The 13,791-nt window shown below is 43.4% G+C and overlaps 1 protein-coding gene across 26 annotated transcripts in view; it reads right to left on the bottom strand.

The window, feature by feature from the left end:
• ank2b (ankyrin 2b, neuronal) overlaps nucleotides 1–13,791 on the bottom strand; it is a 1,110,754-nt gene that overhangs the window by 653,403 nt on the left and 443,560 nt on the right. The window contains exon 1 of one of the 26 annotated variants that reach the window (XM_038792211.1): nucleotides 7,137–7,293. The exons of the other annotated variants lie outside the window; for them this stretch is intronic. Within the exon in view, the coding sequence (XP_038648139.1) occupies nucleotides 7,137–7,214 (78 nt within the window). The 5' untranslated portion in view covers nucleotides 7,215–7,293. Of the gene's footprint in view, nucleotides 1–7,136; nucleotides 7,294–13,791 lie in introns of those variants that run through there. 26 annotated transcript variants of the gene reach the window in all.

The raw sequence follows: 13,791 nt of genomic DNA, 5'->3' as shown, positions 1-13,791 counted from the left end.
AGTGCAAGGTTAATGGGGGGGATTGTTGGGTTACGGGTATGTGGGTTTAAGTAGGGTGATCATTGCTCGGCACAACATCGAGGGCCGAAGGGCCTGTTCTGTGCTGTACTGTTCTATGTTCTAATTTGTACTTGCAACCCAAATATGAATGAAGATTTTTATTTAAGTGAGAAGTCTAGGTGAAGGTAACCAATTACATTGTACTGTCAATGATGGAACTCTGACCTTGCTGTTGCGTGAAATGACTATTCACATTAAAGAAAATATAAGCAGTGATGATAATCAAATTCAAATTTATCGATTGATAATGGACTAAAGCAGGCAATCTGAGCCATCATGCCTGTGTCAGCTCTTTGGAAGAGTCATCCATTTTTAAACAAAATATTGTGTGCTGCAATCTTACATTTGTGGCAAGCTTAGTTATGAATAATCAAACTTCAAGTGCAACCTCCCAGTTTGTAAACTGAGGACGGACGTTGATTATTGTTACATGGCAAACCACGGAAAACCAAAATTTACCTTGCCAGATTTGAGAATGAGTTTATATGTTATACCAGGGATACACTGAATATGAATTGATTATTTATCAAGAGCACTGAGTTAAATAAATAGTGTGCAATCACCACAGCACATATTTGGGGGGAATTCAACCAAAATATTTTGGGTGGGTTTAGCAGTTTGTTGGGGCAGCACGGTAGCACACGTGGATAGCACTGTGGCTTCACAGCGCCAGGGTCCCAGGTTCGATTCCCTGCTGGGTCTCTGTCTGTGAGGAGTCTGCGTGGGTTTCCTCTGGGTGCTCCGGTTTCCTCCCACAGTCCAAAGACATGCAGGACAGGTGGATTGGCCACGATAAATTGCCCTTAGTGTCCAAAACGGTTAGGAGGGGTTATTGGGTTACGGGGATAGGGTGTAAGTGAGGGCTGAAGTGGGTCGGTGCAGACTTGATGGGCCGAATGGCCTCCTTCAACACTGTATGTTCTATGTTTCTCTCCAACTTTTTGGGTGAGACCCAAACCACTATTCAACCATACTTTGAGTCATTTTTAGGGCCTTGGGGAATTTCTCCCCAGTAAAACCCACACTTTTTTTCACCATTGGGGAGCTGAACTCGCCGGTAAGACTGGCTCCTCAGAGATTGGGCTGTCATTTTGAAAAAGTGCCATGGGGAGAAAGTGCAAACTCCAGTCACCCAAGGCCGGAATTGCACCCGGGTACCCAGCACTGTGAGGCAGCAGTGCTCACTACTGTGCCGCCCACAACATAGTCATTATCCCATTATTTAAATCTATCTGCCCAAATCTCTGTTTTTGGCATTCCATGGAACTTTAGTTGGAAAACTGGAAGGAACAATTATTAGATCGGGATTCACCATGTTGGGGGTCCTGACGTAATTTTCTACCCTTATCTCTTCAACACTACACCCCCAATTGCACCTCACCTCCCCCCACCGTCATCGCCAGCACTGACACAGTAGAAGTCAGGTGAATCCTGCCTCTGTTCTCTATTATTAAGAAATTATGTGGAGATGCCAGTGTTGGACTGGGGTGAGCACAGTAAGAAGTCTTACAACACCAGGTTAAAGTCCAACAGGTTTGTTTCAAACACGAGCTTTCGGAGCACTGCTCCTTCCTCAGGTGAATGGAGAGGTATGTTCCAGAAACATTTATATAGACAAAGTCAGAGATGCCGGACAATGTTTGGAATGCGAGCATTTGCGGGTAATCAAATCATTACAGATCCAGAGAGGGGGATAATCCCAGGTTAAAGAGGTGTGAATTGTCTCAAACCAGGACAGTTGGTAGGATTTTGCAAGTCCAGGCCAGATGGTGGGGGGTGAATGTAATGCGACATGAATCCAAGATCCCGGTTGAGGCCGCACTCATGCGTGCGGAACTTAGCTATAAGTTTTTGCTCGGCAATTCTGCGTCGTTCCGCGTCCTGAAGACCGCCTTGATTTGATTACCCGCAAATGCTCGCATTCCAAACATTGTCCGGCATCTCTGACTTTGTCTATATAAATGTTTCTGGACCATACCTCTCCATTCACCTGCGGAAGGAGCAGTGCTCCGAAAGCTCGTGTTTGAAACAAACCTGTTGGACTTTAACCTGGTGTTGTAAGACTTCTTACTGTATTATTAAGAAAAGCAGCTTTACATTAAATAATTTACCAACCATCATAGCCAGAAAAAAAGGTTTATTTTTAAATTAAATTTGACATCTCATTATGGAGTTCCCAGAGGGATAAGCTTCAATAAGTGGCCTTCACTGATACGGATAGATTTCAGAAAATAAATAAGCTAATGCATACAACTGTAAACATTCAGCTATTTTTTTCCCTAATTAATAATATAGTTCGAGGAAGGGAAATTTCCTGTGTGCTCTGACAAATGCTCTGGTGACAGGCGTTATCAAATTTCAGGTTTCAAGTAGTAAGAAATCGAACTTCCAGCCATTTGTCATTGATGAATAGAATCTCAATGCTTAGGTACTCAAATTCCAAGTTTTAATTTTACACCCAAAAATGAGACGAAAAGACTTCTGTATTTTGGATTGGAATTGGGATTTGTGTTATCATGGCCAATCCATCTAACCTGCACATCTTTGGACTGAATGCGGAAACCAGAGCACCCGGAGGAAACCCACGCAGATGTGGGGAGAAAGTTCAAACTCCACACAGTCACCCGAGGCCAGAATTGAACTTGGGTCCCTGGAGCAGTGAGGCAGCAGTGCTAACCACTGTGCCACCATGCTGTCCATCTCTCTATGGTTACTCAGTACACCATTGCAAAGAAGTTTGTGAAAGCTAAAACGGTAAAAGTAATCCAGTACAATTTATGAATAGGTTGGATAATTGAATACTTTTTTTTCTTTTTTTTTTATAAATTTAGATTACCCAATTATTTTTTCCAATTAGGGGGCAATTTAGTGCGGCCAATCCACCTACTCTGCACATTTTTTGGGTTGTGGGGGCGAAACCCACGCAGACACGGGGAGAATGTGCAAACTCCACACGGACAGTGACCCAGGGCCGGGATCGAACCTGGGACCTCAGCGCCGTGAGGCAGCTGTGCTAACCACTAGGCCACCGTGCTGCCCGATAATTGAATACTTAAGCGCAAAAGATAGTTATTTATCTTTGATTTTCCTCTCATAGAGCGAAACAAAACTTGCATTTTTAAAGTGACTTTTACAACCTCAGGCTGTCCCAAAACGCTTTAAAGCCAATGAAGTGCTTTTAAACAGTAATCATTGCTGAAATGTAGGAAATATGGCAGTCAATTCTACATACAGCAAGCTCCTACAAACAGCAATGTGATGGTGACCAGGAAAACTTTTTTTTCGAAGTGTTGAGGGATAAATAGTGACCAAGCCACCAGGGATAACTCCACTTCTCTCCTTCATTATGGTGACATGAACCCAACAGGAGGCGAGGCCTCGTTCTAATGCCTCATTCAAAAGATGTTACCTCCAAGAGTGCCACACTGCCTCAGTGGTGTAATGGAGTGTCAACCATAGTAGGTAGAGTGCTCTTTCGGAGAGCTGGTGCAGACTCAATGGGCCGAATGGCCTCCTTCTGCACTGTAGGGATTCTGTGGAACCCAGATGTAAGATATTTTTGAGGTTCCTATAAAAGTAATGGGTGACAGTTTATTTTTATTAATAGCTTCAGTTGTCTGGGTAATCAGTGTAAAACGTTATCCCTATGTTGCAAACCAATGATAATGCAAATTGCTTTTGGAGAAACACAGGACAGAATATTCCCACCTGGGGACTAGGTTCCGTGGAGTGTTCCTGTGCAGAGGCTGGTCGGGAAAACATGCCAAATCTTCCAACTCTGACCTCATTCATTATGCAGCAGGTGTTTTGCGCCATATTACATGGTGAAGCAGGCACAATGGTACATGGTGAAGCAGGCACAATGGCACATAGTCCGCCCTCTCCTATCAGAGTGCCATACTGAAAAGGTGTCTCACATGAAGAAGGAAGATGGACATCCTGAGAATGAAGATGGATCTCCAGGAACATTGAGGGCCCCCACTCCCTGCCCGGGCACCAAATTTAAAGTTCCACTGTGGAAGTTCTCCTCCCCCCCCCCCCCCGTTTCACCCCCTGTGGTGTTCCAGGATCCAGGGTTGCAATTGGACTCCATCCTGCACTCTGCAGGCAGCTCCAGGCATTGTTCAGGTCAGTCTAGACATCTGCATGCCAAGTTGTTCCAGACGTGTTTTACACCAGTGTGTTTTGCCGCTGGCGCCATGGAGAATAAGGCCTGGGTGGTCGACCCTTCATCTGCATCCCATCAGTGGGATGCAAATGAGTTTCACGCTGGCCTCCAGCGGGTTTCCTGATCCACCATGGCGGGCACCACCACAGGATCCTGCTGTAAATTCATGCTGATGTAAAACTGTTTTTTGGGCCTCCTGGCTAATTTTACAACCCTCTCCCTCCCCTACCCGCCCTTGAACCCGCCAGCAGGGATTGGGGGAATTTTTGCCCACAATAACAGTTTCAACAGCATATCAACTGAAAGACAAGTCTCCATCCCGCATCACTACAAATCCTCTGCGTGTCAGGAACAAAACAACACATCCCTGCTTACTCTGTTGCTGCTCCATCCCCACTATAATACTCATTGTACTGAACATTTCCTTTTCCAAAACAACCCAGAGCTGTTCCAATAACGGAAGCATTTTGTCACCTGAAAGCTTTACTGGAAGATCCACAGATTATTCTAAAGGATTGTGTACACCACCGAGAAAAAAACACAACTATAATCGTACTACTTACACTTAATAAGAAACAATTTGAAAATGAACAACATTACCCAAGCAAACGTATCAACAAGTATTGATTGTGATCATCAGTTTGCGTTTTTAATCAATGCTATCCGCTACCTTTACGTGTTTATGTTTTGATATTTGCTGAAGCATATTCATATGTTGTCTTTTACATACTGAGATGCAGATTTCCAAAGTTGGGGAAAAAGTATTCAACATGAAACATAGCAGTAACAATAACATGTGGCTAAGCATATGGACCAACCGAATCGATAATGGCCAGAATGCCTGAAATGGTTCGGTTCTGCGCAACCCAACAAAATTTTGCCTTTGGGAGTTTCAACCCAATCTGCATCACATTTAATAAATAGAAACCCCAGACAGTTAACAGAAAAAAACAACACGTGACAAAGCACTTAAGGCTTAAAATTTGGCGTTGCATTTATACATGAATACTCATATTTGAAACGCACCAAAGGGCTCCCAGTGTCCCATTCTCTTAACCTGATCCAAGTCACATTTTAAATTCTCATTCCAAAAGTTAGCAATAAATGGAATATATTGTTTAATAAAATGAAAATAATTTTTCATTTTGTTAATGTTTTATCGATATTTTAAATATGAATTAATACATGGTCTGTGGCTTCGCCTTGTGTATGGCTTAAGCCATAATTCTTCACTGCAGAACAGTAACTCTATAGTCTGGAATTCCTTGGGGTTAACCAGTAAATGTCATTGAATATTATATGCTGCTTGGAATCTTCAATTCGTGATTTTCCACTTTGATTTGTCATGCTTATTTTCTGAAATTTGAAACAACAACTCCTTTCCCCCAGTCTCTACTTCTCCATGGTGACCAGCAGGTCAGCAGATTGGATGTGCAACACTGTACATTTTCTCAGTTCTGAAATCAGCACAGTTTGATTGCATTATTTGTTGGAAGTCTCTCTCTTCACTATAATTTTACACATGAGCCCCAGAGTTACAGGCTTTTATTGGTGCTCCCAGGGCGGGGCAGTCCTCATTATCATCTGAGTAAATGTTAATGAAGATCGTCACACTTAATGGGTGAACAGTTATATTAGTTGGGAGGTTACCCTTCACCACTGACTGGGAAAACAAACATTTTACTGCCTTTCCATACAATGGTTCTGGATTTTGGACATGAAATATGAAGGGAAATATGAAATGCAGGGTCAGGGAAAATTCTGAAGATGGTATAAGAGCAAAAATAAAATCCTTGTTGATACAATTCTAAAAAGTAATTTGAATACCAATAAACAATAGAAACCTATTTTTGTCACAGTATCATCTATCAGAATAAAAGCAAGTGAACCTCTAGTCTGGCTTTAACAAAGCTATTCTAAAATTCTTATTGTGCTTGTCACCACAGTTTAAATTCTGGTACTTAAAGGATTATCATACGGGCACAGCACTGATGTATTGTAGAGATAATACCACCTTCTGTCTTTTAATCATGCCATGCCTGTGTGCACCTTCCTTAAATAGCATGAAAGATATTGAACAGAGACATTTTTCATAGTTAAATTTTGCTCAAGCTCAAATGGCAGCCTGCAATGAAAGATACCTTCCTGAAATCTATCAATGCCACATTTTATTGTTGGCTGCCATAGAAACTATGCAAATTCAGACAACAAGAGTTTTAAAGGTGGAATTTTGAAAAGAGAGTGTACTGCTGACAAAATAACTGAATCAAGTGCAAACATTTTGCATTGAACTGTGTGTTAAAAATCCTGAATGGATGCTAACTTACTTGTTTCTAGGTAGGGAACAACAATTGAATGATAAAGAGCTTTAGAATCTCTGCCCAATAAACAAGTTTATTTGGTGCCTCCCTTGATTCACATAAGACCCTTTATTGTTTCAATTTGATTTTCCTTTAAGATGTCAAGATTAGCACTGCTGATCCATTGTTTCATTTTCTTGATTTACAAAAACAAATGTCTTCTTTATATCAAGAGTATTTTAAGAAACCTTTTCCCTGTCTTTAAAGAAACCAATTTTAATGGCTTGCATGTATTTAGACAAATATACAATGACACACCTAAATAACAATTCTATTCACAACACACAAAACCAAACTGAAGAATCACCATCAGAAACACAATTTGATCTTAATGCAGTGATAGAAGTCAAATTTTCAAAGGCAATTTTGAAATCATTGTCAGCTCAATTATCTTATCAACACATTTCTAGTAGCTTCTCTGCTCAGAGTGAGAGACATTCACACAGAGATATATAATGATGAGCTGAGGCGCCTGCCTGGTTTCTAAGGGAGCAGCTCTTCAGCATCCCTCTACAAATCCTGCTTGTAACAGTAAATTCCACTCTTACCTTTTTGGGTCTCTTTCGCTTCTGACTGGTGCCATTGCACTTATCTCCACCGTCACTTTTCTGGGCTTCATCACTCATTGTTTTCTATTTGTGTTTTTTTGTTGTAAAGAACACTGCTCTCCCATCAAAATATCTCGACTGCACACACCAGACTGAGTGTTTTGTCACTTGCTGGAAGGAGGGGAGGGAGGAGGAGGAGTTGGGTGGGCAAGCATGATGACGTCTCCTTGGAAGCTGTAGTAACAAAGGTTAGCTGAATGTGCTGCCAAACTTTATTTAACCAATTATAATCAGTCTAGTGAATTATGCAGAAAGAGAACCGAGGACGAGAACATTTGGGCTACTCCACTTCATCTACCACTTCCTGCTTCTCAACTGCACCTGAAATAATTAAATTGTTTTTATACTCAGCGTGGAGAGCAAGAGAGAGGATCAAAGCAGTGCAACTATAAAATCAGCATGATGCTTTAGAGGATCAATGTTGTCAACTTTTCCCTGCAAATTTCTCTCTCATCATCCTCTCCTTAAAGCACCGTCTCTCTCCTGGGCCCTGTTTTGTGGACCCCATTAATTCTCTAGGATTTGCTCAATTGGCAATTCATCACGTATAAGCCTGGTTCCTCCTGTGGCCTCGTGGTACACTGAACTGATAATCTACAGACCTAGAGAAATGTGCTGGGATTCCAGGCTCGAATCCCACCGTGGTCTGTGGTCGAATTTTAATCTAACAGCGCCTTTAAACTTAGACAGCATTCGTAAACTATTGGATCGCTAGTACCATCACAACCAAGTCCAATCCAGTGAAAATCTGATGTCCTGCTCAGTATACATTTCGGCAGCGGTCACCACACGGTTGTCAGGAATTCCTGATTGATTTCCCTTTCCTAATTTGGGGACACGAAAGAAAATTGTTCCAATGGCTCTGAGCATCCAACTTGGCACAGGCAAGGGACAAAAGCAGTGCACTCAAGTCTACACGATTCAATGCCACACCAGACCTTTTATCTATTCAGCCTCTGGGGGAAGCTCATCCTGAGATTGCTAATGACATGATTGTAATTGCACATCAATCACATCTATCTCAGCAAATGTTATTTTTACATTAAAATTTTAAATAATTCTGCCAAAAGCACTGTTAACCAGAAAAATGGGTCAATGGAGTGAAAGATATACCAAAAAAACACTGCCCCAAAATAGAAGTAAGAACTTTATCTGGAATATCCAGTCCTGATCCTTATTTAGTGAACTCCAGTCAAAAGATCTGCCTATGTGGGTGGGAAGGAACAAATATGGTTTGATTGCAATGCCCTCAGGGCCAAATAGCCGACACTGTCATGGTGCACACCTGCATAAAGTCCACTTGGAAGAAGCTCTGTGAGGCCGTTAGAACATGTGTCTCAGTTCCCAGTACAAATTATTACTTTGAGGAGAGAAAACAGAAAAGCGAGACAAAAATAAAGGAGCCACCTGAGTGGTCTTAAGCATCTGGACTGGATGGACTCAAGTGAAATCATTCCATTCATAGGAAATAATTCCCTAAACTTAAGCTTAACACGGTGAAGTTCCCGAATACTCTTCTGAATGAATAGTACAGAAATTAGTATGTGATGACTAATACCTACATTGGTTGTTCCTCCACTGACATCTTACCTAAATGAAATTGGATTGGATTGGATTTGTTTATTGTACAGTGAAAGGTATAGTGAATAGTATTGTTTTGCTTTGATGTGTGTCTGGCTGACTGTCTTCCTGTCAGTGGCCCTCAGGTAACATTTGGGGGGGGGGGGGGGGGCAGATGCCAGTTTCAGGTGCCTGGCTGGGATGCTTAAATTGTGGACGCCACAAATTTGGCAGTTGGAACAACATCTGGACTGACTGTGTGAAGGCCATCCCATGTTAAGTTAGTATACTTTGTGACTTTTTAAATCCACTTCTATCCCATTATTTATGCTTAAGAGAACTTATTTGCTGGTTTGACTAGGTTTATTGTTTTTCTGAACCTGATAAAAGCGACTGAGGAGCAATCTTTGTCCCTTTTAATAACCACACACAGCTGCTGCTAACTCAAATCACTCATGCTGAAATGCTTATTTAATTCTGAGCCGACCAAAAGTACACATTTCTTTCAGTTAGTTTTAATAATAATTTGGATTTAACCGACTTAATGGCAGATGGCACTCCGTCATTTTTGTTGTCTTTCTTCCGTATGGATGGCTTGTTAATTAGTATAAAAGTCGGCAGCAAGACTGCAGCGAGGGTCTACTGAGATTTCCCTTATTCTTCCTAATGAGATGTTTCACCGGTTACCCAGGGCTCCATCATGCTGATGCAGCTGGCTGGCTTCAGCCAGACCAGAATAATATGAGGCCGCCCTGGTGTAAACAATGACTTGACAGAGATGCCACAAAGTTGCAAGCATACACGTACACACATGGCTCCCAGGTACCTTGTAATTATAGTGTTCTGTCAGATGCTGCATGGCTGTTACTATGGCAACTGGACTCCCTGCTGAAGTCAACTGACTGAATAGAATCCTCTGGGATTCCAAGAGGGCTGAGGAGAAAATTCACTGTTTACAAAGCTATGGAGAGAACCTGGTGCACACATCCAAACACACTGAAGAATCATCAGATGGTTCAAAATGTTAGTTTTAAATAGAATTCCTCGAGCTGTTAATATTGCCTGATATCAAATACCGAAATTTTCTTTTTAAAAAATACATTCATCCCAAATTTACACAGGGCGTGCTGGCCAGTACAGCGAGAAAAACAAGTCACAATCTGAACAGCGTAAATTCTATGAAATTTGTTGAGGTTCGTCAAAAAAGGCCCAAAATATGCACAACATCCACATTTTAAGGTTACTGTCATAATATACACACAGGTATATGATGGTGCACAGACAGGCAGTGATTGACACACAGAATGACCAATGAACACACAGAACACAGCAGCCAATCACCAGACAGGACACAACCACTATAAAGCCAGAGGGCACTAGTTTTCCCGCTCTCTTGGGTTCCAGCCTCTGAGACAGTCAGAGCCCGTGAGCAGCAACTAGAACATACACCATGTGGTAGTAAGATAGTCTGGTCAGGTTAGCCTCAGGTCTCCAGTCAAGTCAGCATAGTGTCAACCCACAGTTAAAGTATGTATGATAGTTAAGAGTTCAATAAAATCGAGTTGCATTTCTTCAAGTGTTGGAAGCCTGTCTCTCTCACTGCTGCAGTAAATGCAGTCCTCGCAGACCCAGCTTACCCAACACATTAGTTACCGGCGGCACACACCCTGAACATTTTTGACCCAAGGGGCAGGACTTTTCAGACCTCCAGGATTCCCCATCTCGGTTCCGGAAAACCCATCAAGTATTGTACCTCCGGCGATGTTGGCAGCCTTACTGCCATTTGACGCTCATGTGGAGTGTCAGTTGGCTGGAGATAGGAGGACTTCTGCCCCAGCGGGAGGAGGTCCGATCTCGGAGAGCTGCTGGCCAATCTGATTGGTTGGCAGCAATGCAGTTCCAACAGTGCCACCAGAAGCAGTAGCCACTGTTGGGACAACAGACAAACGCCAGTTTCTAATTGCTGGGAACTCAGAACCAGGAAGTCCGGGGGCTCTCGTGGTCGGGACTGTTGGGGAGTAGAAGGGCATTCCTGGAGGTCGGAGGGTGGATGAGAGGGATGGGGTCAGGTTAGAAAGGCCAGGGGCAGATGGAACATCTGAGGGTGGGGGGATTCGATCTTGAAAGGGCTTCATAAGGGAAGCAGCCCCCTCTTCCTTCCCGAGGCCCAAACAAGCACTTCTGCCAGACTTCCCCTCCATCCTTGACCTCCACCTACCGCCTCAAAAATGCAGCTGCACAACGAGCTGTGGTAAAAATGTCTGGCACACATAGAGCTAATATGGTACTGAGTACAGTACTGTCCACACAGTGGTGTAAGAGAGCATCCTCACCCAATGTCAATCCCGTGTTGGACAGAGCTATGTGCATCAACAAATATGGATACTGTACATTTATAAATAGTTTGCGCATTCCCCGTTCAGGCCCCTTATTCAACGCGAGTCCTCTCTTAAACTTGGATTCTCCTTATTCTCCACTGTCCACTTTCTGCTGTGCTACTACAGAGCCACAATAACAACTTTTATTTATGAAATGCCTTTAACATAGTAATATGTCCCAAGGATCATCCTTGGAATGTTAGAAAGTTTGACACTGAACCACGTGAGGTGATATCAGAGCAAATTTCCCAAACCATGATGTGGGGTGCGATTTAACAGCCTCATCACACCCGGCTTGGTGGCGTGGCGAAGCTGTTGAATCTCATGAGAAGGCTCTGGTGAGATTCACGCCGCTAGAGACATCTAGTGAGATTCAACCAGATACCACAATATGGATCTTGCCTACAGGGCAGGCGGGCAGGGCAGGCGGGCAGGGGAGGGGGCATCCAGATCAGCATATTTAAAAGACTCTAGGCACAGGATTCTGCAATGCTTGGGAACTGACGGCCTCCCAGCGAGGCCTCGACCAGGCGCCGTTTAGTACTGGTCCACACGAAGATGGACCAGGCGTAACAGCACTTGGTCTCTCAGGTCACTGAAGACACCTGGGTGGTCGGTACACGGCAGGATCGCATGCTGACTGTCCCTCTGGCACCCAGGCTCTCCCTCCGGCACCTGGGTACCTTAGCATTGCCAGCCTGATACCTTGGCAGTACCATCCCAGCACAGCCAGGGTGGTGCTGGCAAGGGCACTAGCAGGGCCTGAGGGGGGCCATGCCCATCAAAGGAGGGATGAGGGGAGTTATAAAGGTTGGGGGTCCAGAACGTCGGGGGTAAAACATGGGGTGGGGAGCCCTCAGCAACTCCATAGCAGGGTGTCCTCACTTGGGCAGTGTCTGGGGTAATGCCCGTGGGTACAAGGGTGACATATTGCATGTGTGGGGGGGGGGGGGGGGGGGTAGTATGGGGGAATCCTTGAATTCACTTAGAGATCTTTCAAAATGGCTGCCCGATCGCTGAGGAGCCAGTCTCACTGGTGAGTTCAGCTCCCATTGTGGAAAAAAATTCTCAGTGTGGGCTGGACCGGAGGGAAACTGCCCAAGCCCAAAAAGATGGCTTAAGGGTGAATAATTACTGGTCTGGATCTCACCCAAAAAGCTGGCAGGAATCAGCCCGCCCAACTTGCCCAAAATGACACTTTGAAACATTTTGGTTCAATTGCGCAAGTGGGTTTTAAGGAATGGATTAAAGCAAGAAAGGGAAGCAGATAAGTTTAGGAAGGGAATTCCGGAGCGTAGGCCTCGGCCGGTGTCTGCAACTTGGAGGCTCTGGAAGCACTTGCAGTTCTTTAACATCTCATTTGCAGCTCCCAACCGTTCCCAGTTTGATCACACTAACATGAAAAGAAGTCTAAACAAAAAGTCAAGAAAAGAAAGCGCACTATGTTTACCTGGGACATAAAAAGCTTATCTTGATGCTGCATTTTATCATTTTATATTTTAGATTTTTTTTTAAAGGGTCGACAAGCACAAATCCCTGGCCCAAGGAGCTGAAGGCATGGCCACCAATAGCCGAGCGATTAAAATCAGGAATGTTGAAGAGGCCAGAATTGGATGAGTACAAAGATCGTGTTTTGGGGCAGGAGGAGATTACGGGGAGATAGGGAGGTGCAAGCCCTTGGAGGGATATGAAAACAAGGATGAGAATTTTAAAATTGTGGTGATCTGGATCATATGTAGGGCAGTGAGTACAGGGACGATGGAGGAAGTGAGAGTCAGGATGGACAGCAGAGTTTCGGACAACCTGAAATTTGCAGAGGCTAGAATGAGGGAGGCTGGCCAGGATTTTGTTAGAATAGTCAAACCTTGAAGTAACAAGGGCGTCAATGAGCAGCAGATGAGCTGAGACGGGGATCAAAGTGAGGGGATGTTATGAAGGTTAGAAAGAGCTGTCACACTGATGGTGTGGTTAAAAGCTCATTTAGTTGCAAACAGTAAACTCTGCAAGTGTTATTTTGTAAAATTACTCCTGTATATCTTAATCATTTGTTATGGGAGTTTATTACTTGTCAGCACTGCAACAGATTTAAGGTGTCTCTCAGAAAAAAAATTATGTATTTTGGAGGAAATACATGTGTTCACAATTATGTTAAAGTTCCTTCAAAGGGCCTTGCCTAGCTCTGATGAGATGGATTGTTTAATCGGTATGATAGATAACTGCAATTATTGATGCAATACAGTCCATTAAATTAACATTCAGAATAATCTTCAGGAATTCCTTTGCATCTGAATGCTATTTTGATTGTCGTTGTTATGCAACTGGGGAAGTGAACTTTATTCTCTTCCTATAGCCCATTTTGTTTTCTTTTTGATTCATTCGCAGGATCTGAGTGTTGCTGATCGGCATTTTCTATTTCCCATGCCTAATTGAAACTGATGGTGAACCAACCTCTTGACCTGCCACAGACATGTGGGGAATGTACCCCCACGGTGCTATAAGGTGTGGATTTCCAGAATTCAATGCAGCCTCAGTGCGGGAATGACAATATTATTTACATGTCAGGTGGTGTGCAACTTAGATGGGAACTCAAAAGTGTTGATGTTCCCATGTGCCCGTTTCCCTTCCTCCAGGTGACAGAATTCAAGGGTTTGGGAGTA

This window comes from Scyliorhinus canicula, chromosome 3, assembly GCF_902713615.1.
Source record: "Scyliorhinus canicula chromosome 3, sScyCan1.1, whole genome shotgun sequence".
NCBI lineage: Eukaryota > Metazoa > Chordata > Chondrichthyes > Carcharhiniformes > Scyliorhinidae > Scyliorhinus > Scyliorhinus canicula.
Note: the sequence above shows the minus strand (reverse complement) of the source record. Positions and strands in the feature narration are given on the sequence as shown.